The sequence below is a fragment of the Osmerus eperlanus genome, chromosome 16, assembly GCF_963692335.1.
Source record: "Osmerus eperlanus chromosome 16, fOsmEpe2.1, whole genome shotgun sequence".
NCBI classification, from domain to species: Eukaryota; Metazoa; Chordata; class Actinopteri; order Osmeriformes; family Osmeridae; genus Osmerus; species Osmerus eperlanus.
In genome coordinates this window covers 14818387-14841493 of record NC_085033.1, presented here as the reverse complement: position 1 = coordinate 14841493, position 23107 = coordinate 14818387, and the positions used below count along the sequence as shown (strand labels likewise).

Sequence of the window (23107 nt, the reverse complement as noted above, 5' to 3'; positions counted from 1 at the left end):
GGTGAGGCCGGGGACTCCAGTCTCTGGTTTGGGGTACACCACAGATCTGGCTTGATGCTTTCAGCTGGGAGACCATCCTCTTCTGGGTGTCCTCTTCCAGAACCCTACATCATGTGACTCAGTCATGTGACCCAGGAGAAAAGCCGCTTGTGATTCCCAGCTTCTGAAATAAGATGACCGACGTCCAAGAGTCCCACAGTTCATTGCACGACTCCAGAAGGCAAGATGAAAGAACTCGGCAGAGAGAGTTCCTCCAGGACAGAGAGACAGCATAGAGGGAAGGGGGGGGGGGGGGGAGAGAGAGAGAGAGAGAGACAGAGAGAGAAACAGAGAGAGAGAGAGAGAGAGAGAGAGAGAGAGAGAGAGAGAGAGAGAGAGAGAGAGAGAGAGAGAGAGAGAGAGAGAGAGAGAGAGAGAGAGAAAAGAAGGAAGTCTTCTTCATCAGGATCTGGTGGGCACGCCTGCTCATTAGCAGCATGGCCAGACTCCCTTCCCTCTCTATCCCTCCATCCATAAACGCCTCTCCAGCCACAACTTCAGTTTCACAGGAACAATTTATACAACATGGACAGCTAGCACAGAGCGCTACACTGACAGGGCCCCAATGTTCATGGTCAGCGAGAGAGGGGCCAGGCATTCGTCTCCCTCTCTCGCCCCCAGCCCCATCCTCTCTGTCTCCCCAGGAAGGGAAAGCTGAGGCCAGGGAGGCCAGGGAAGCAGGGCTCCCAGCAGCGGATCTTCTCTGTCTGTCTGTCTGGCCGTCTGTCTGTCTGGCCGTCTGTCTGGCCATCTGTCAGTCTGTCTGGGGGGTGATCTGTAGGTTTTATATTTGTATAATGTTGAAGATTTTTATGTATGTGTATGTGTGTGATCTGCGTGTATGTATATGTATGCGTGTGTGTGTATACATGTGTGTGTTTGTGTGTGTGGTTCCAGCCCAGACAGGAAGTGACACAGCAGGCCCCAGACTCAGACCATGTAGGAGTTCTGGTTCTTCAGCTTGTCCAGCTCCTTACTCTGCTGCCGAAGGAACAGGATCCTGCAGGGAGAGAGACAACAGAGATCATTTAGGAGAGAGAGAGAGAGAGAGAGACAACAGAGATCATTTAGGAGAGAGAGAGAGAGAGAGACAACAGAGATCATTTAGGAGAGAGAGAGAGACAACAGAGATCATTTAGGAGAGAGACAACAGAGATCATTTAGGAGAGAGACAACAGAGATCATTTAGGAGAGAGACAACAGAGATCATTTAGGAGAGAGACAACAGAGATCATTTAGGAGAGAGAGACAACAGAGATCATTTAGGAGAGAGAGACAACAGAGATCATTTAGGAGAGAGAGACAACAGAGATCATTTAGGAGAGAGAGAGAGAGAGAGAGACAGGTACTATGCAGTTCGTTTTTGTTGTGTGCACATGTGGTCTTGTGTAGTATGTGAGTGTATCTGTGTGAGCGTGTAGTGAGTGTGTGTGTAGTGTGTAGTGTGTGTGTGTGTGTGTGGTGTCCCCTCACCTCTGCTCCCTCAGCGTAGCCTGGATCTCACACACCCGGACCAGGGAGCGCAGGTTCTTGAGCTCGGTGCAGATCTCAGACATGTATAGACTCCCCATGTTGTGGGCATCCTCACGCAACCGGGACGCCTGGAGGGGTGGGGGAGAGGAAGAGGGAAATGAAGAGGAGAAGCAGAGTGGAGGAGGAAGATAAAGGATAGTTTTCAATAATATCCAAACCAAATTCTTATAAAACAGTACCAGTTAACCTTCCACTTTCCTCCTCCCCCTCCTACCTGTTTCTCCAGGTGCTCTGCCGGCCAGCCCTGCACGTGTCTGATGAGCTTCTCATCAAAGTGGGCCACCAGGGTGGGGGTGAAGGAGCCGGGGGCGTGGGCGTGGCCGGGGGCGTGGCCCTGGGCAGAGGAGGGGGGCGGGGCCGGGAGGCATCCTGCCGCTGATACGTGGTTTGGTCCTGGGGAGGGACTACTGGGGGGAGGGGGTTGGAGAGAGAGAGAGAGAGAGAGGTTGAGCGACAGCAGGAAGAGTGGGGAGTCAGGATCAGCGCTGTCACCTGGTCAACATTCAGACACACAGCAGTAAGATAGAGCTGAGGGAGGCAGCAGGTTGCCAGGGTTACCTCCTCTGCAGCAGAGTCCTGGGGTCCTCTGGTCTCTTCTCAGGTGGGGGCTGGGAGGATGCTGCTCCTGGCTTACCTGACGACGAGGTCACCTGACGACGAGGGGCCATATATTACACATAATCATGCAACATATCCCACTCATACAACACACTCCAGACCAGGCGTGTTTAGACGTCATGTGACCAGACAGAGGGGGGGCTCACCCTGGGCTGCGCGGCGGCGGGGGACATGGAGAGCAGGGGCTTGTGGCCGGCCAGGAGGTTGCTCTGAGGGGTGCCGTTCCTGGGGGAGATGTAGGGCCGGGGAGAGGTGGCCTCGGAGCTCAGGGACAGAGGGGACTGGCTGGGCGGCTGGGCTGCAGGGGGGAGGGGAGGGGGTTAGAGGAGAGAGAGAGATGTGTTCACAACAGGAGAGCAACTCTGCTTCCAGGACAACATCATCTCATCAAACAGGAGTGGATAACACACACACACACACGAGACTCAGGAAGAGAAACTCCTTTTTAAAAAGTGAGCAACCAAGCTACCTATGATGGACTGAGAAAGAGATACTCTCTTCAAACAAGGTGCTAAACACACACACTCCCTCTCTGTCTTCTCTGTCTCACACACACACACACACTCCGTCTCACACACACACACACACTCCGTCTCACACACACACACACACTCCCTCTCTCACACACACACACACACTCTCTCACACACACACTCTCTCACACACACACTCTCTCACACACACACACTCTCTCACACACACTCTCACACACACACACTCTCTCACACACACACACTCTCTCACACACAGTCTATCAACAGGAAGGCCTCACTCCAAGGTAGTCAGAATCACATAGACCCTGTTAGCAGCGTAACATGGTTCAGAACACGACAGGCTGCTGCTGACAGACAACATGCAGGAAGTGAACTTTCAGAATCAGGCAGAACATCTAGAGGAGTTAGTACTCTGGAAATGGATGTGAGGTGCTTCATAACGTAACAACCACCACGAGGCAGGTCAACTACACAATCACAGTAACACAAGGAACCATGTCCAAAACACGGGAGAGACAGGGAGAGACCAGGACAGAGGGGTGGAGGGACAGAGGGGTGGAGGGACAGAGGGGTGGAGGGCCAGGACAGAGGGGTGGAGGGACAGGACAGAGGGGTGGAGGGACAGAGGGGTGGAGGGACAGGACAGAGGGGTGGAGGGACAGAGGGGTGGAGGGACAGAGGGGTGGAGGGACAGAGGGGTGGAGGGACAGAGGGACAGAGGGGTGGAGGGCCAGGACAGAGGGGTGGAGGGACAGAGGGGTGGAGGGACAGAGGGGTGGAGGGACAGAGGGGTGGAGGGACAGAGGGGTGGAGGGACAGAGGGGTGGAGGGACAGAGGGGTGGAGGGACAGGACAGAGGGGTGGAGGGACAGAGGGGTGGAGGGACAGAGGGGTGGAGGGACAGAGGGGTGGAGGGACAGAGGGACAGAGGGGTGGAGGGCCAGGACAGAGGGGTGGAGGGACAGAGGGGTGGAGGGACAGAGGGGTGGAGGGACAGAGGGGTGGAGGCCGTACCTTGGTTGGAGTGCTGGGCAGCCTGGGAAAGCAGAGCAGTGATGTTGAAAGCTGATGGTCCAGAAGTGAGGAGCTTATGAAGCATAGACTGTAAGGAAGCTTGAGTCACAGCTGCTGCTAGAACTGGGGGGGAGACAAACACACACACACACACACACACACACACACACAGGTAGCCAGAGAGAGAGAGAGAGGGGAGAGAAGAAAAAGAGTTGTGAGTGACACCGTGATTTTCATAAGCAGTGTTATACAACCACGCAACTTCAGAACATTTCAGAAAGAAAGTTTCATGTTATGTCCAGTATGGATGATGGACATGATCTAACCAGTCTAGCGACATACATAAAAAAAAAACAAATAATTAATAGTCGACAACTACAGTTGAGGACCCTCCCCTCCCCTGGTGTGTAAAGACGTCAGTATTTCTGTCTTGGATTCTGGACAGTCAAACCCCACCCAGGACAACAAACACTAAACCCCGACAGACTCTCACTGGAAGATCTCCACCTCCAGTAACCAGCAGGGTCAGATACTAACTACAGCATGTTCTCATCCAGTCCCATCAGGCCAGCGGTCAGGATGCTTGTGTTCAAGGAGGACTGGTCCTCGTCTGCAGGTCTGTCTAGGGACTTGAGTCTTAATAATGAGCGCACACACTGTCAGGCTCGCTATCAGGCAGGAAGAGCTTAGTCACAACCTGGTGAACAATATCTGCCTTCTCAGCACACCAAACTCTCTTTAGGGAACAGTTAATGTACCCTCAGTCAGCAAGTCCACCAAAAAAAATAAAACTTCATTTGCGAGTTCCAGTCTGTGCGGAGCACCGTAAGCGGTGTAGTTTAGCGACGCTACGGAGTTGCCGTGGCATTGCTATAGCATTGCCGTAGCATCGCTATAACGTTGCCGTGGCGTTGCTATAGCGTTGCCGTGGCGTTGCTATAGCGTTGCCGTGGCGTTGCTATAGCGTTGCCGTGGCATGTAGCCCCTCACCTTCATTGATCTTGGCCATGTCCACGCTGCCGTTGTTCATCTGCAGCGTGGCCTGCAGCGCTGGGAGGAGCTGGCGCAGGAGGGCGGGGTCCTGGAGCAGGGCCGACGACTGCGATTGGACAGCCGGGGACGGCTGGGACGCGGAGGAGGAAGTGGAGGTGGAAGGGGAGGGGCCGGAGGCGGGGTTTAGGCCCTGAGGAGCAGAGGAGGACTGGGAGGAAGCAGTGTGGGAGGAAGGCTTGTCTCCTCCTGAGGAGGATTCTGTGGAGGGAGGGGGGGTAGAGAGGGAGAGAGACGGAATGAGGGAGGGTAGGAGAGGGAGATGGAGGGAGAGAGGGTCAGATGAAGAACCTGACCACAGTGGGACGTCCACCATCTCAAACGATTCGTCACAAAACGCCATAACCACCCTAACAAAAGCACTCCAAAAAGCTAGGTTGACTATAGTAGTCATCTCAGATCCCCCCCACATTAAAAGACTACAGTTCCCGTACACCAACAGTTTCCTGCCCACACTTACTTGCTGTGGCTCCGTCCTGCAAGGCCTCTCGTCTGTAGTCCCGGTCCTTAGGGAAACTGTTGGATGCCATCTTGGCAGGATCCTTCGGTCTCTGCTCTCTGGACAGAAACACGCGATTACATTTCTGCCTAGAGGGAGAGCTGGTGGGGTGTGTAGGCCCAGAGACAGGGAGGGAGGTGCAGGCCTACCTCTCCAGCAGGTCCTTGGGCTTCTCCCACTGGGACACCTCAGTTCTACAGTTATAGTAGTACTTCTTCCCAGACGAGCTGATGTGCTCTGACCAGTCATCTGCTGGCTCGTGAGGCTGGAGAGAGAGAGAGAGAGAGAGAGAGAGAGGAGAGAGAGAGAGCGAGAGAGCGAGAGAGCGGGTGAAGAGAGAGGAGAGAGAGAGAGAGATGAGGTAGAGAGAAACAAAGAGAGCATAAAATGGAAGATGAGGTCAACAGAGAAAATAAAAAGAGGCAGAGAGGACGGGTGCGGGAAGGAGAGAGGCACGGGAGGAGAAGGAGGTGAAAGAAGGGGTGAAGAGAGAGGACAGGTGGACACATGTAAAGAGAAACAGAGGAAAAAGCAGTGACAGAAGACAAGAGAAATAACGTTCATCAGATTACTTTTAGGATAATGCCATGATTATACAAACTTGTTTAGGGCTTGGGGGATGTGTGTGTGTGTGTGTGTGTGTGTGTGTGTGTGTGAGGACGTGCTGTGGGCCTCACCCTGTCTGAAGACTTGTTCTGGCTGGGGTGAGAGTCTGAGCTGTGATGGGAGGTATGGTTGTTCTCCTCAGGAGAGGTACTGGTCCCTGAAACCAAACTCAGCAGTCAGAACATCCACCAGCACGTCCATAGAGGACGAGGCCTCGGTAAACACAACAAGAGAACCGCAAGAAGCCCTACAACAGGGACACTTCAACACTGGATCAGGGACATTAAATAATAATACACTCGAGGGAGGATTCGAACCTGCGACCTCGAGCTGCTATCAAGTCCTCTAACCCGAGCTTTCCCCGCCCCTACATTTACAAAGTGCCAGTCAACTAAATGTCACCTAACCAGGCCTCATTCTTCCAGAGTTCCAGCACTCACTCGGAGCGTCTCTCAGAGGACGGACGCATGCTAGGCTCATGCACGCCAGCTTACCGCCATCTTTGACCCTGCCGAGGGCGTGGGAGGCCTTCGGCTTGCCCTGGCCGGGGGCGTCGGCGCCGTGCCGGGCGACCGGGCTGTCTTGGGAGCGGCGCTGCATCTTGTAGGGCGGCGTGGGGTCAGAGGAGGCGTCTCGCAGCTTGTCATGACGGTGAAGGGTGGCAGACTGGCTTGGCTTTGGCTGAGACTTATGGGTCTGTGACACACACAGGCACACACACAGGTACACACACAGACACACAAATACACACACACACACAGGCACACAAATACACAGGCACACAAATACACAGGTACACACACACAGGTACACACAAACATACAGAAGTTATATCAGGAGAGCACATTAGATTTGGGGGTGAGGGTGGAGGTGTGCTTGATTGTTAACTTTGGAAATGCTAAGCGTTCTTTGAACAAGGTTGGGGTTCTAAACAACGTTAATGTTCTCAAATTGTGCCTGCAGAATCAATTCCCATTACATGACAAACCTACAACAGGAGACTCAAGTTTTAATCATTTTGAGGATCTAGATTACGAAATGGGACGTTAAATGTAAGCTAGCTAGCTTCAACGAACACTGTTGTTAATATTTTATCTAACGTGAACTAGCTATCACCGTTAGCTAGCTATTTAGATACGGTAAAAGGTTACCGGGAGTTGGATTGATACTACGAGTTTGGCCCGTCTGTGGCCGGCTAGCCACTACCGGTTCAGGCTATTTCCTGAAATACAGTCCTTCCTTGTTTGGCTCCAAGTTGACTCAACCAACCACTAAAACGTGTGGGAATATTCTAACTGCTGCACACAAATCTAAAACTCATATAATTAGATTATATTTAAGGATCACCGTTAGCCTGTCAATTTTGTGTACATTTCATAACGTTTGACGGAACGTTGCAGCAAATAGACGGAGCCTAAATTTGGCTAGCATTACAAGCTAGTGGCTATACCTGCTGTGTTGGCCATTGCTACTACGCAAGTTGTACTAACGTTACCTGGTAGGATTGCGAGTCCCTTCGGTCGTTGCTCCTGCAAATAAATAAATAAGCTGATTTAGCACAAACATCGAGCTGTATAATAACATCAAGGCTAACAAGTGAAGTAGCTAACAGCGTTGAGCTCCCTAGTAAATCACCAGAACTCTGCAGCTAACGTAACGTTAGATAGCCAGCTAGCTGGCGCAGTCTGTTAGCTAAAAGCGTACGTTAGCTGGCCGGTATTGGCCAATAACTGGCTGGCTAGCCAGGTAAGTAACCAAGTTAATAATTTCAACTTTATATTCAATATTTAGCTAGCTAGTTATCGCCGTTATCTTACCCATCGCTGAGTCTTGGTTGTTTACTTGCATGCATCACCATCAATGCCGTGTTGATGTGTGTGTATGCGCGTTAGGGTGAACTGGCTTTTTTAGCTTACAATGCTTCTTGGGTCTCGAGTTAGCTAGCTTGTCGATGTGGACGAAATTCAGAGATATTACTAGCTAGCTAGCTAGCTGATATGCAAGCTCACTAAAGAGCCAGCTAGCACTAGCTTTTTGACAGTGCTTGCTATGTTGAAGGCCCAAGCCGTAGCATCATTTGTTGGTCTAGACTGCAAAATCTCTGTGGCCGGGGTACTGAGTAGGCTGCCGTGGAGACTGTGGAGGCAGACAGTGGACGTAGCACTGCAAACCCCGCCTCCGCGTTCATAACTAGCTGTTTCCGGGATACTCCCATGTCGAAAAAAAGTCGCAAAGATGTAGTTTTGTACAGGTGCATCAACTTGAGATGCGTAGGATACATCATATTCATGTTCTGTGTATCAGTGATAAAGTCCAGTGTCTCAAAACAAAACGATTCACGTAAACTTGGGAAAATATGTTGCGCTGAATTGGGATGAAATACTCTTATTTTAACATGGAGGGTATTTGATTAATGCCGTTGATACACTCACATACTGGGCGGTCCTGTTGGAATAATTTATTAACTTTTTGTTCAGACACTTTAAATTACACAACAGTTACAACACCATTCACAGAAAAGAGTATACTTGTTATTCTCGTCAGTGGGCTTCAAAGTGCAAAATAAAATAAAACATAAAACACACATACACAAAATAAAACATAAAGATCTATATGCTATATGGTCATGTGCACTGGGAACGTAATCTAACAAGTATTATATATACCTAGTAGATATAATGACTTTGTGATGAATGTTGGAGTTTCTGTAGGCCTACAGGATCTCCTAATGTGTCTTTCGTAGTTTAAATGTCATACTTTGTTCTACTCTGTCTGTCTGCCTGTCTGTCTGCCTGTCTCCCTGTTTGCCTTTTTGTTTGTCTGTCTGTCTGTCTGTCTGTCTTTCTGTCTGTCTGTCTGCTCGCCTGCCTGATGTCTGTCTGTCTGCATGGCTAGGTCCTTGTCTGTCAAGCCGAATCATTGTCTTCAAGAAGTGTCTATATTTGGAATGTTGTCAAAGTGTTTTGGTGCAGCAGTCCCTGACTCCGGAGATCGTTATTCTAACACCTGGAAAGGAAGTGATGTGACGTGTGGTTTCAAAGTAAAGTCAGAAGCGAGTTCTCCAGGTGCTAGTGTAACAAGTTGAAAAGTTAAGTTGAGACAATTCAGTTCGTGCTAATAATTTAGAAATTCTTGTCTGCGAAAGGTTATAACTAAGGAAAGCGATACTTAGGCCTATATGCTCACTAGGCCTAGAAGCAGAGGAGATGGTTTTAACGAACACCTTGGTTTCTAAACCAATCGCACAGCTATTCCTGGCTGGAAGTTCCTCTCCATGTGCTTCTTCAAAACCTATTTTGATGATAATTTAAGTAGAATCATGTAGAATCATGAAATACATATAGAAAACAGTATGAAAACATCGCTAGGCTATATTGTGCGCGGCTTGCACACCCCACGATGCGCATACACCCAAACACAGAATCGATACATTTTTTAACGTTGTTTTTCATTTGTTACAAAATAAAAATTCACTTGCATTGCTACTCTACCATGACCATTTAGCTGTGTGTTTTCTGGTAATCTATGCGTCGAAGCAGATGTTTCTCATGCAATTTTTGTACAGGAAATGTAGGCCTACTTGTTATTGATAAGAATTCATCTGCTGTGTCATTACGCTGAACTGCAGTTTTAGAAAAAAAAACACTTAGTTTGTACCAAGCACCAGTATAGGCTGAGGCAGTATTAACCACATATGTGAGGATTCAACACAAACATCTCAACGGGTGAACATTTAAGCTACACTTGTATGCAAGGTTGGTCATTATTAAACATCTCAACCTTTGATGCGTTTAGGGTGTTCATGGTAACAGAAGCACTGCTGTGTTTCTGTTACCAACAGCCCCCTGCTGGCTCTGGTTGGTATTGCACTGGAAAAAGTTGTATTTACAGTCGGTTAGTATGGCTTAGAGCAGGAGTCTCCAGTGTTGTTCCTGGAAAGCTAAACTACCCTGCTGTAGGAGGTTAAGCTCCAACACACTGCTGAAACAAACCTGATTCAGCCTGTCAACCAGAATATTAGTATCAGAATCGGGTTAGTTGGAGTTGAAGCGAAACCCTGCAAGAAGTTGGCTCTCACAGGCGCAGGGCTGGAGAGCTCTGGCTTCGAAGCACCCACTCACTCAGAAGCAGATCCGGCCTAATCCCAATCCAGACCCTAGTCCCTCACCCGGAGCCTTGAGCAGATCTCACAAGGGTCGGCTGGGTGTAAGTGACCGGTAACGTGGCTCTCTGGGTGTCCGGAGTTGTGTTGGAAATATCCCCACGTGGCTGGCGTCTCTCCAGCCAGCCCAGCTCTTCAGGAAGTGTGGACGGAGGCTTAGGGGCTGAGCTGGGCTATTGGTTTGTGGTTGTTGAGAGGGTTTAAGAGGATTTGAGGTTCGAGAGGTGAGAGTTCGGAAAGCTCCTGCTCTGGGGGTTTTAACGTGACATGAATAATAACTGTACTACAGTACTACGCTTGGCTTCACTTCAAAACAACTAAATTATTCATCAACTTAAATTGCTCAGGCGGCCCTGGGTGCCCGGAACCTGCCCTACCTTCCTATCGCCCCCTCACCCCACCCCATGCTTTAAAACACACGCCAAAAGTAGTATTGTAGACTCCACAATGTACCATGGCCGAGCCTAACCCAGCCCAGCCCATAATATACGCACAGAGTCAGTCTAGTACATGAGCACAGCAGTCGTCTCGATGACCAGTCCTACTCTTAGAAGGTTCAGGTCCAAACTGCTGTCCTCAGCCAAGCACGGATGTAAGGGTCCACCCTGGTGTGTACTTTGGCAAGAAGGGGCGGAGCTTCGTGTTGTAGGGGGCAGGGTGACTGGTTAGAAGGGGCGGAGCTTCGTGTTGTAGGGGGCAGGGTGATTGGTTAGAAGGGGCGGAGCTTCGTGTTGTAGGGGGCAGGGTGACTGGTTAGAAGGGGTGGAGCTTCGTGTTGTAGGGGGCAGGGTGACTGGTTAGAAGGGGTGGGGCTTCATGCTTTAGGGGCAGAGTGGATGGCTGGAAGGGGTGGAGCTTCAAGCATCAGAGGGTGGGGCAGCTGGCTAAAGGGGTGGAGCTTCATGGTTTAGGAGGTGGGGCATCTGGCTGGAAGGGGTGGAACCTCATCACTGGCCTCAAGAGGACCAGTGTAATGAAGTCAGTCACAAGCACACCTGATGTTATTTAAAATGGAGGCAGTTATATTTCTACATTTGGCTTCTATGTGTACTTGATACATCGGTATGGATATGAGCGTCTGTTAACCACCATGACTTATCACACTCCTCAACGCTGATTGGCTAAAGGTGAGAGGGTAGAGTGATGAGAGTTGAGAACACATTTCCTGTTTACAGTTTCAGAGAGATTCTATTGGACGTACGCAGACCAGTAATCTGGTCCCTTGAGGCCCAGAATTCAAGGGGAGTCTACACTACGGGACTGTAAAACAACTAATATCATCTACAACTATTATCTTCAATATTGAAATCACAGCAACCCTCCCTCAACCTTTTGATTATTACAAACAATCTTCCCGAAATTTGTAGTCATTTCAATAAACATTAACCACTTTAAATTGTACCCGTCCCATTGAACGGGGTCAACAGTTTGAGTTTTAGACATGCCAGCTTTAGAGGGAAGGGCCTCTCTCTCTCCTTTCTCTCCTCTCTCCTCTCTCCTGCCTCGTCTCCTCCCAACTCCTCTCCATCATCGTGACCCTCTGACGGAGTCTCTGTAAGTCAGGTGACCTTGCCACAGGTCGGAGGTGAGAGGTCATTTGTCCAGGCTGCATGTGCGAGAGTTGACCGGACCAAACGACTCCTTGGAATTCGACTGTGAGAGGAATATACAGACACCAAAACACACGTCACTGGAGATGTACACATTTGGAGACTCACATTTCTATGGATCAGAATAATTTCAATTAATCAACATCACAATCAAAATCATAAATGATGGTGAGGAGAGACACTGACCCGGACAGTCATCCAGTCCGCCACCGTGTCGGACGACTCAGAGTGGGCCGCCTCCCTCGCCCTGACGACCCGGTTGTCAAGGGGAGGCCCTTCGGGGTTTCCCACCCGGTGCTCGAAGGGCTCCAGGTCGTCTGCCACGTCGTCACAGGCCACGTAAACCCCCGTCCCGAACACGGAGTCCAGGTCGCCTCCCAGCAGATCGCAGCCCATCCCGGCGGCCATGTTTGTTGTGGAGGAAGAAGTGGAGGAAGAGGCGCAGGCTGACGTGGGGTTGTTAGTCTCGGAGGAGGAGACGTGTTCTTCTGCCACAGTGTTGCTGAGCTCCAGTCCCAGTAGGTCGTTGCTAGTGGGGAACTGGTCGGGTTGTGGTTGCAGCTCAAAGCTGAAGGGGTCCATCTTGGAGAAGGGGGTGTTGTTGTTGTCTGCCTCGAGGGGGTCGTAGGCGTCGTCGGCGCTGCCGCCGAAGTGGAGCAGGGTGTCCGTCTCCGGGCTGAGCTTGAACCCGTACGGGTCAGAGGTTTCCCTGTGGGATCTCTGAGGCAGGAGGTCGAATCCGTAGGGGTCGTAGGTCGCGGCCTCGTCATCGGGCTGGGAGGAAGAGGGTTTGAACTCGTAAGGGTCGAAGGAGGCGTTGTTACCCGGTTCTGAGCCGAGGTCGGAACCGTAAGGGTCAAGGATGTCCTGGATGCTGTTGTGTTCCGGGCTCAGTTTGAACCCATACGGGTCGAACGAGGCCTGGTTACTGGGCTCGTAGGAGAACTCAAAGCTATTGGTCCCGAAGCTGAACTTACTGTTGTGTTCCGAGCTGCTCTGGGCGTCAAGGCCGATGGCGCTGTCCAGCTCTGAATCGGATCGCTGGGAGCGGTTGAAGCAGATGCCGTCACCCAGCTCCGCGCTGCCCTGTGGCTCCGGGTGAGCCGGTGGCGGGTCGGCGACGTCAGAGGTGGCGCCACCTGGTGGGCTGGAGGCATCAAGGCACTCGGGCTGGTCTGGGTCGGGTCCAGCCTCCTCACTCCCAGGGAGGGTCTCAAGCCCGCAGACGTCCGGAGTGTCTGAATCAGCTGGTGAGAAACCAGGGTTTGGCCGGGACTCGAACCCAGCTGCTGCAGAGTCGTAGCTGGCGGGCATCGAACCCAGACTGAGCTCTTCGATGTCCGAGGGAGGCGACACAGCGTTGATGTCGAACTCGTACCCGTTAGGGTCGGACTCAGTGGAGTAGTTGGGTTGAGAAGCCCAGGTGTTGGACCTGGTGGTTCTGCTGGGGTCCAGAACCGATGGTTCCAATCCCTCCGGCCCCGCCTGGTCGCTGGCCTGAGTGTCCAGGGACATGGTCCGAGGGGCTTGTATGGGTTTGAACCCCAGGGTTTCGGCGTCGGAGGTCGCGGCGGGGTCGTCACCCATGGCAACCGTATCCAAGTCCTCCCGACTGTAGCTGATCTCGATGTCGCTGGACTCGTCCTCGTCTGGGAACTCAGACTCGAAGCACTGCGTCCCCGTCGACGCCTTGTTCTCCGCGCAGGACAGACTGGTGTCCCCCTCGTCATTAAGCCCCGCCTCCGGAGGGGAGGAGGAGTCAGCGAGGGGTTCGGCGGTGGGATACGTGACCTCTGACCTTTCTGGAAACAGGACGTCTGCGGCGAACGGGTCGGTGCCTTTGAACGGGTCGTCAGCAAAGACGTCTGGGAGTAAAAACGGACCAATCGCGAAGTAGTTTGAGTCAGAGGGGCGGAGTCTGAGTGTAAATATGATTACATTTACAAACGTGGTATGAGCTTATGAAGCATGAGGTCTTCACTCACCAGATGTGGCTGTCTTGGGGAAGAGGTCATCCTTGAAAAGGTTGTCTGTAAAAGAAGGAAACAGCTAAACATAGCGTACGTCTCTTCATCATAATCATCATCATCACCACCACATTCACCGCAATCATCACCGTCACCATTATCACCACCTACGTTCAGTCTCACAGTGTACGAAGGGATCTGGGTGGTAAAAGTCCAGCTCGTCGATGGCGATGCTGCTGGTGGATCCTGTAGGAGCCACACACTCCACCTCCACCACCTCCTTCTCTTTCTCTCCTTCCTCCTCCTCTTCCTCTCCTTCCTCCTCCCCACATTCACATGGGATTATCTGTTGACGTCAAATAGTTTTCATCCGGAGAGTTTCATCCTCCACACGTCTCTTGTCACCATGAGCAGATGGTACCATGCTAAGTGTGGCAGCTAGCTATGCTATCAGCAAAGCTGCGCTAAGTGTGGCAGGTAGCTACGCTACCAGCCAAGCTACGCTGAGTGTGGCAGCTAGCTATGCTATCAGCAAAGCTTCGCTGTCGTCTAGCTAAGCAGATTCTAGTTCCTATGGTAACCTTTGGTGTGCTGGATACGGAGGCCTCGTCCTCATCCTCGTCCTCCTGAGTCTCACTCAGGGGGTTGTTAGTGAGGCAGGATGAACCACACCTCCTCTGGAGAGAGGGAGAGAAGGGAGGGGGAGGAGAGTGAGGGAGAGGGGGGAGAGAGGGAGAGGTGGTAAAGAGAAAGGGAAAACAGGGAGAGAAGGAATAAAGTAAAGAACAGAGAAACAAGATTTGTAACAGGGAGGTCATATATTCTGACGACAGCTATCCAAAAAAAAACTCAACTTTCTTTCAAAAATATTTGTTCTAAACTTTCTTTCAAAAATATTTGTTCTAAACTTTCTTTCAAAAATATCTTGTACAAAAACAACTTTCCAACTGCCACTGACTGAGAACCACAGTTGGGGTCAAAGAGACAAAACACATCAGCGATGACGTCATACCAGGATGACATCAGCGTAGGCAGGCAGTGATTGGCTCCTTCCCCAGGGTCTGACAGGGACTTCCTCTGTCGTGCAGGATGGGGGAGACAGGTCCTCCGACTCCCCCTTCTGGAAGTCAGGTGTAAGAGCAGCATCTCCTGGTCTCTCTCCAGACAGCACCTGCAGCCTTCTCTCCTCCTGAAACAACAACAAAACAACAACCACATTATTTGACATACAGACAGTTTACAAGAACATGATTGGTCAGGTTCGTTGATATTACGCATCAAGCACAGGTATATGAAGACATGATTGATGATGTCAAATTTGTTTTTATATTACATATTGTCAACTAAAGAAGCACATGTATGCTTGGAATTATCAAGCCCCAATTCAACCCCCATCTATAGTTCAACCCCCAGCCCTATCCCTAGTCCAGGAAGAGAGATTAAAGATGTTCTAGAGATCAAGACCCTGGCTCAATCCAACACACGACGGATCAATAAAGTAATTCTCTCTTCCTCTTAGTCCCCTAAGGAGCAGTTCACACACACACAGTACACACACACAGTACACACACACAGTACACACACACAGTACACACACTGCAATCTACATGGATCGATACTCCCAATAGGAGGCAGGTGAGTGTGTGTTGTGGTATGTGTGGGTGTGTGATATGTCACACACATACACATGGACACACACATGCAAACACACATCCGTTTGTCTGAACTGACTTATTTATATTATTGGCCTAAGAAAGATTGGATATAGTACAGGAGATACGCCCACCTCTAAGATTTCCTCATATGATTGGCTGATGGCCTCCTGCAGCGGGACTGTGCGTTCGCCCGCCTCCTCCACCTTCTGCTGTGCCGACCTCACTTCCTCTTTCAGCCTCTTCAGCCTCCTGCGTGCCCTGGCCAGCTCCCACTCGTACTCCTCCACCGTGGTCTCTCTCTTCACCTCCTCTGCCTGGAGAGACAGGATCTGGAGGGGGGGGAGGAGGGAGGGAGGGGATTGGGATTGGGAAGGGGGAAAGTGAGTGTGAGGTGGAAGGAGGGAGAGAGTAGAGGGGAGAGGTGGCAGGGGGAGGAGGGAAGGTTGAGGGGTGAGGGAAAAAAAGGAAAGGGGAGGTGGAAGGGGGAGGAGGGAGGACAGGAGAATCGTCAAGAGACGCAGAACTTCTTTGAGGAAGAGACGGAGTGATCATAGCTCATAGTGGAAGAGAGGTGTAGAGGGACATGAGAGAGATGGAGGGATGAGAGAGATGGAGGGATGAGAGAAGGATGAATTGAGGGATTGGGAGAGAGGTGGGGCCAAACAGATGGAGGGGGGAGCGGGTGAAGGAGAGCGGGCCAAACAGATGGAGAAGGAGATGCCACAATGTCAGCTCTACCTCCTGGCTCTCCTGGAAGCATTGCAGCCGGGTGCGTTTGATTTGCTCCTCCAGCTCAGCCCTGTGCTTCTCCAGGCGCTCCAGGGTCTGCTCCAGCTCCAGCTTGTCCGAGTGCTGCTCCTGCAGCTCGATGCCCTCAACCTGCACCGCATCCTCCAGCTCCTGACGCAGGGAGGGACAGGGAGATAAAATGAAGACACGCGTACAAAGCAAAAGATAGCACCAACAGAGAGAGGGAGAGCTAGAGAGAAAGAGATAAGGGGAGAGAGAGCTAGAGAGAGAGAGAAACAGAGAGCTAGAGAGAGAGAAACAGAGCTAGAGAGAGAGAGAGAGAGAGAGAGAAACAGAGAGCTAGAGAGAGAGAGGGAGAGAGAGAGAGAGAGAGAGAGAGAGAGAGAGAGAGAGAGAGAGAGAGAGAGAGAGAGAGAGAGAGAGAGAGAGAGAGAGAGAGAGAGAGAGAGAGAGACACTGGGAGGTGAAGAGATAGGTAGGTATGGAGGGGGGAAGCAGATGGATGGGAGAAAAGAGGAGGAGGGGGGATAGATAGATAAGCATGCAGCAAGGAAATGGGGAGCTGGAAGAGAGATGGTGTGAGGGCAGATGGAGTAGAGAGAGAGTGTCACTGGAAAGCTGGAATGAGACTTAAACAGCAGGGTTTTACTGTGCTGAGAGATAGAGAGAAATGTAGAGATAGAGAGAGAGAGAGAGAGAGAGAGAGAGAGAGAGAGAGAGAGAGAGAGAGAGAGAGAGAGAGAGAGAGAGAGTTTGAACTGAGCCAGCTCTGTCTATTAGTAATCCACAACAGAATCAAATTCTGTCATCTCAGCTGAAACACCAGTAATGGTTAACGACACAGAGAGAGAGAGAGAGAGAGAGAGAGAGAGAGAGAGATGAGCCAAGATAGGAGGAATGAGGAGGGGAGAGGTGGAGGGAGGGAGGGAGAGCCAGACAGAGAGAGAGAGGTGGAGGTGGGAAGCAGGGGTATGGGGACATCAGCATGAGAGACATGCTACATCCTGCTGGAGGAAGGCCTATTACACAGGATAGCCATCCGTGTTTCGCATACGCTGTTGTGCTAGCATTCAGGGCATGTCCATGCCTTTGATCTATATTGATTTGATGCTCACGTACTGATAATTATGTTCTGCACCATGGCCCACAGTGAGCATCTAACACACACACACACACCCAAACGCACGCACAGTGGCAAGCATGTTTTAAGTGCTGTATTCTTAGCAATGGAGAGTTTTATTTATAACTACAGGAAGAAAGCAAGGAAAAGAGAGAGAACGCTAGGGAAAGAGAGAAATGAGAGAGACAAGTGGAGAGAGAAGGGAAAGAGAGGGAGATAAAGGGAAAGAGAGAAGGAGAGGAGAGAGAGAAAGACAGAGGGAGAGCAACAGGAGTAGAGCGAGAGAGAGACAGGAGTAGAGAGAGAGAGAGAGAGAGAGAGGGAGAGAGAGAGAGAGAGAGAGAGAGACAGGAGTAGAGAGAGAGAGACAGGAGTAGAGAGAGAGAGATGGAGAGAGAGACAGGAGTAGAGAGAGAGAGGGGGAGAGAGAGAGACAAGAGTAAAGAGAGAGAGAGAGGGAGAGACAGGAGTAAAGAGAGAGAGGGAGAGACAGGGGTAGAGAGAGGGAGAGAGAGACAGGAGTAGAGAGAGAGAGAGAGAGAGAGAGAGAGAGAGGAGTAGAGAGGGGGGTGATCAAACAGTCGTGACTCAGACATACAGCATGAACCATGAGAAACATGGTTTCCTTCTCTCCCCCCCTCCCTCCCTCCCTCCCTCCCTCCCTCTCTCTCTCTCTCTCTCTCCCTCCTTCCTCTCCTTCTCTCTCTCTCCTTCCGTTTCCTCATGTTATAAATAATGTGATGTACTGAAGTCCCTGGATTCAGGGTTCCCCGCCCCCTCAGAATCCATCCTGCACAGTGGCACTACTGTCTATTGATTGTAGTCTATTATGCTCTATTCTATCATGTTCTATTGTAGACATTCATGTTCTATTTTATTTTGTTCTATTCTAGTTTATTGTTCAGTCATATTGTGTTGTATAAAAGAAAAATCTGTTTCATACTCGTACATCTTGTTCTATTCTATTCTGTTTTAGTCTATTCTGTTTCATTATGGTCTGTGCTGTTTTATTGTTGTGTTCTATTCTTTGCTATTGTTGCTTCTCTGCGCTGTTTGGTTTCTGTTGGGTCTGTTTCAACACTTTATTTAACCTCAGAGAGACAGGAACAAGAAATGAGATTCTGGAAGTAAGAGCTCTCCTCTCCCTCCCCCAACCCATGGAGGTATGTTATTGTTAAGGGCAATGGACTGATCTCCAATATGATGGGTTGCCGGGTGACAGAAATAGACTGTGATGCATCACTGTGACATCATAGATCGTGCGCGAGTGTGTGTATGCATGTCTGAGTGTGTGTGTGTGTGTGTGTGCGTTTGGAAAACTATTCCCAATGGTCCCTAGTTGCAGGTGGAAGCCAGCCTTCTCTGGTGTATAATCCTACAGATACTGCTCCTGTGGACTCTACACAGCATAGCAGTCTTATCATAGCTTATCATATAATACCATGACATCGTGCTATATGTCGCTTTGGATACAAGCCTCTGCTCAATAAATAAAATATGTTAAAATGTTAAATGTATAACCTAGCATTTTAATGTACCGTATGCCCATATAACAGAAGTGAGTGAGGGAGTCAGATGGCTGAGCGGTGAGGGAGTCGGGCTAGTAATCTGAAGGTTGCCAGTTTGATTCCCAGCCGTGCCAAATGACGTTGTGTCCTTGGGCAAGGCACTTCACCCTACTTGCTTCGGGGGAATGTCCCTGTACTTACTGTAAGTCGCTCTGGATAAGAGCGTCTGCCAAATGACTAAATGTAAATATAACAGCGTATTATTACATATTATTATTATAGCATTGCATTTCAACATAACATATGGAACCATATCCTCAAGTAAACCTAGTATACCAGGAGTGATGATGCTGCTAGCTAGCAGACATCATGTCCAGCACCACGGAAGTCATATCCTGACGGAACCTGTGACATTTTCATGCTGCATGCATGGAGATACAGTATAGCTGCAGTCTCCACACACACACACACCCACACAAACTCACCCACACACCCACACACACCCACACACACTGACACACACTTACCCTGATATCGCTTGTCTTCTGTATGACTCTCTCATCCTGCTCCAGTGAGGTCTTCTCCCTGGGAGACCAGCACAGGAGACAGGAGTGTTTCAGAAGGGAGGAAACAGATACCGCATCTATCCATCCCCCCTTCCCCCCCTTCCCTCCATCTTCCGCTCCTCCTTTATTCCCGCAATCCCCCTCTCCTCTCGTCTGAATCTCCACTCCATCCATCCTTCTCTGACAGAGAGACGGAGAGGAGCTACCAGCGAGTGTGTGTGTGTTCGTGTGTGTGTGTGAGAGAGAGAGAGAGAGACAGAGAGAGAGGGTGTGTGTGTGAGGTGTGGGTACAGAGGAGAGAGGGAGAGAAGATGGGCGGGGGAGAGAGAGGGAACGTACCAAGTGCCACATGTGCACGGGGGTGTGTGTGATGAGTCAGAAGAAGGGAGAGAAGGAGAGGAAGAGGAGAGGGGGATGAGGAGAGAGGATGAGAAGAAGGTTTGAAAAGGGGGCTTTAACGTGCAGAGGAAAGGAGAGAGGGAGATGGAGAGAAATTAGGTAGATAGTGCAGAAGGGATTAGAGAAGAGGGAGAGACCGAGGAGAGAAGGAAAAGAGACAGAAAGAGAGAGCGAGAGAGAGACAGAGAGCGAGAGACAGAAAGAGAGAGCGAGAGAGAGAGAGAGAGAGAGACAGAAAGAGAGAGCGAGAGAGAGACAGAGAGCGAGAGAGAGACAGAGAGAGAGAGAGAGAGAGAGAGAGAGAGAGAGAGAGAGAGAGAGAGAGAGAGAGAGAGAGAGAGAGAGAGAGAGAGAGAGAGAGTTTGAACTGAGCCAGCTCTGTCTATTAGTAGTGTAGAGACTAGAGAGTAGTATCCCATAAGAAACGCATCCAACCATGACAGGACGATTAACTGCCCCCTCTCTCCTCCCCTCCTCCCTCCATCGCTCTCTCCATCCCACCCCCACCCCTCACTCTCCTAGCCCAGTAAAGGGTTAACTCTGTCAGAGAAGGGGCTAGCTGTGGACATGGCTCGTTCTGTTCTCAAGGACAAAGGTTGTTCAGGCACAGCTGGAGGCCAACTCCAGTGCTCTGATGCCTGCCAGACTGGAAGAGGACAGCAGGTGCAGGCAGGGAGCTCTGAACACAACCCTGTAATGTTTATGATCTATTCATTTAGCAAAACCCTTCATCCAAAACCGTGTGTGTGTGTGGGGGGGGGGTCTCAGTCAAATGCTCTACCACTGAGCCATACCTTCCCCTCATCTTCATACATGGATACTGTACCATGAGGGGTATGGTGTACTGTCCTTTTGTGACAGAGAGAGGGGGGAGAAGAGAGAAGAGGAGGAGGGGACCAGGGAGAAGAGAGGAGGAGAGGGAGAGTAGCAGAGAGGAGGAGAGGGAGAGTAGCAGAGAGGAGGAGAGGGGAGAGGATGAAGAGGAGGAGAGGAAGAGAGGAAGAGGAGAGGGAGATGAGGGACAGGGTACATAATTCAAAGTTTGAAAGCTGATTCAAAAAGAAAGAATTTTTGAAAAAAAAGAATGTAGGTAAAACTCCAGAACTACTTTTTTCCCTCTCTCCTTCCCCCTCTCTCCCTCTGATCTCTAAGTCTCTCTTTCTACCTCTCCTCTCTCCTCTCCTGCCTATCTGTCCAGTACTGCAGTGGTACAGCTACACTGCCTATCCCAAACTGTTAGCTGGTACAGAAAGGCTCAGATGACAGGGAGAGGAGGATGGGGGAGAGACGGAGGACTGGGGGAAAGGAGGACTGGGGGAGAGGAGGACTGGGGGAGAGAGGGAGAGGAGGATGGGGAGAGAGGGAGGACTGAGGAGAGGGAAGGATTGGGGGAGAGGAGGACTGGGGGAGAGGGGAGGACTGGGGGTGAGAGGGAGAGGAGGATGGGGGGAGAGGGAGAGGAGGATGGGGAGAGAGGGAGAGGAGGATGGGGAGAGAGGGAGAGGAGGATGGGGAGAGAGGGAGGACTGGGGGAGAGGGGAGGACTAGGGGTGAGAGGGAGAGGAGGATGGGGGAAAGAGGGAAGACTGGGGGAGAGAGGAGGAGGAGGAGGGGGGAGAGAGGAGAAGAAGGAGGGGGGAGAGAGCCTTCTGACATAAAGTAAAACTGCAGTAAAATAAGTTCAAAAATCCAAGAAAAATGTTCTTCTCCCCAGTGGGTTCTACCACTGGGACGACCGGAGAATCAATTACCATCTATCCGCTGACTGGAAGATGGGTTCACATGCGTCTTATCATCGGCTACCAGCCGGACAAGAAATGACAGCATACCGAAACTGCATGAGCCGCGCGAGACACGTCCCCGTTCCCGCAGCGCATCATGCACGGACTGACTTATCACCCGTCTGTCTCGTTTACATCCTCTCTGCTGTGTATTAGATTTAACATAGCTTACTCTCGAGGACAGAACAGCCTGATGTTTGTTTTCTGTCTCGTGCACAATTCTGCAGTGCAGCTGGTTTTGGTCGGTTTGAGAAATCTCTAATGAATTCAGTCTGGAATTGATTAGCTCACACAAGTAGCCTACCAGGGCTGTTTTTTCCTCAACCATGCAGGCTACTACAATCCGAGACAATGAAGGAAAAAAAAAAAACAGTCTTTCTCTGATTCACTATACCCAGATAATTAGGCTGTAATGATATTTCTCATTTCTATTAAAAAATAACCAACAAAAGAAGCAAATGCGCTATAATTAATTCTGTCGTTTATTCTAAAAACAACCCGCAGGATATCTAAACAGTCCATGAAGTTATTGGCTTCTGATCAATACGAGGAGACTGATTGATAACCTGCAGTGTAGCTACGCTTCTCATTGGCCATTCATAAAACAGATCCTCTCAGTCACTACACTATCTGTCCCGGTTATGCGGGTGAAACCCTATCTTGAAACACGACCTCACTTTGTAACAAATTTCGGGTCAACAACCGCTGGGATGTGGCCAGCTAAGCATTTAGTAATCCGTTAAACGGTGTTGTAGTCTACCGACCTCTCGCCGTTAGATGCCCGTTGCCTTGGTGTTCGCAAGCAATCGAGTACGAGGCGCATCATCTCTGCGGTACTGACTCTCCCATCGCCGCCTCCGGTACCCGCGCAGGATCCTTCTCTCCTCCCCGCAGACCGTGGCTGTCTCGGTGGGATTATTACAAACCGATTATAGTAACTCGGTAATCCTCGGTGCGCTCTCTAAAAACCAGCCGGGACAGAGACCGTTTTGGGGTGAATTTGTCGCGTCTCCTGAACGTGACCATTTCTCCTTGCTGCTGCTCATACCGCCTCCATCCCCGTAGTTTCCGCTGCTGGCGTCAATCACGTGAGGAGCCCGGAGTCAACCCTGGAGACCGCGAGCGCTAGGGAAGTTCAGAGCTTCTTACACGCATCGGTAGTCTTCAGCATCATCATTATTTTGCCTCTTTTTTAGTTGATATTCCTAAACGGTATAAAACATATTAGCAGAGCCGCTGGGCTGCACGCCATATAGGGTAGTTCTGTTTAGAAAGCTTTTTTCCCCCAACATCCTTTTGGCCCACTATGAATAACGTGCAGAGCTTAATAGTGCTCGCTGTCGGGGCGGGAAGTGTGTGTGCATGCTGACTGCTCTCCCGGTGTGTGTCGAGTGAAAAAGCTCAAGTACAGCTCGAGGCTGAAATAACCGCACAGCTGGCGATGTGATTGTCAGCCTGTCACCGTCGGCTTGGTTTCCATAAATAGAACGGCATCAAACACGGGGAAATGTTCTCGAGGCGCTTTTCTCACAAAGCCGTGTGTGTGTTTTAACCCAGGGTCCAATGCCCAAACGGCCATAGACATCCACGTGCATCATCATCGCCAGCTGGTATGCCTGTACGGTAATAACGTCATTAAGAATGGCGCCAGATGTCAAACTCCAACAAACCTCTTTATTGACAGTCTTCAATCTAGCACAACTATCAGCAGAGTTCATCCCTTTGTAAATATCTAC

The 23107-nt window shown here is 50.5% G+C and overlaps 2 protein-coding genes across 2 annotated transcripts; both read right to left on the bottom strand.

Moving 5' to 3' along the window:
• Positions 1-886: 886 nt before the first annotated feature.
• LOC134036481 (WW domain-containing adapter protein with coiled-coil-like) lies at positions 887-8005 on the bottom strand. The gene is made up of 13 exons (XM_062481461.1): positions 7671-8005; positions 7349-7382; positions 6348-6549; positions 5925-6010; positions 5397-5512; positions 5209-5306; positions 4689-4949; positions 3699-3821; positions 2337-2488; positions 2131-2222; positions 1787-1979; positions 1513-1640; positions 887-1039 (listed from the first exon to the last, which is right to left on the bottom strand). The coding sequence occupies exons 1-13, from the start codon at positions 7709-7711 to the stop codon at positions 970-972; spliced, it is 1596 nt and encodes a 531-aa protein (XP_062337445.1). The 5' UTR covers positions 7712-8005; the 3' UTR covers positions 887-969.
• A 291-nt stretch (positions 8006-8296) lies between these two features.
• On the bottom strand, positions 8297-22640 carry LOC134036796 (uncharacterized). The gene is made up of 10 exons (XM_062481892.1): positions 22136-22640; positions 19153-19210; positions 15986-16147; positions 15379-15576; positions 14605-14781; positions 14174-14269; positions 13764-13938; positions 13611-13655; positions 11812-13490; positions 8297-11668 (listed from the first exon to the last, which is right to left on the bottom strand). Exons 1-10 carry the CDS (start codon positions 22195-22197, stop codon positions 11609-11611), a joined length of 2712 nt encoding a protein of 903 aa, XP_062337876.1. The 5' UTR covers positions 22198-22640; the 3' UTR covers positions 8297-11608.
• Between the last annotated feature and the right edge of the window lie 467 nt (positions 22641-23107).

Bases quoted from the DNA above. Each gene is read 5' to 3' on its own strand.
- LOC134036481 (XM_062481461.1), bottom strand. From the start codon at position 7,711: ATGGTGATGCATGCAAGTAAACAACCAAGACTCAGCGATGG. The intron at 6,550-7,348 runs GTAACGTTAGTA...TGTGTGTCACAG, and splicing joins GGGACTCGCAATCCTACCAG to ACCCATAAGTCTCAGCCAAA. The intron at 1,980-2,130 runs GTAACCCTGGCA...CCCTCCCCCCAG, and splicing joins AGGACTCTGCTGCAGAGGAG to TAGTCCCTCCCCAGGACCAA.
- LOC134036796 (XM_062481892.1), bottom strand. From the start codon at position 22,197: ATGATGCGCCTCGTACTCGATTGCTTGCGAACACCAAGGCAACGGGCA. The intron at 16,148-19,152 runs GTAAGTGTGTGT...TCCCTGCGTCAG, and splicing joins AGAAGACAAGCGATATCAGG to GAGCTGGAGGATGCGGTGCA. The intron at 13,656-13,763 runs GTAGGTGGTGAT...CTTCTTTTACAG, and splicing joins CGTACACTGTGAGACTGAAC to ACAACCTTTTCAAGGATGAC.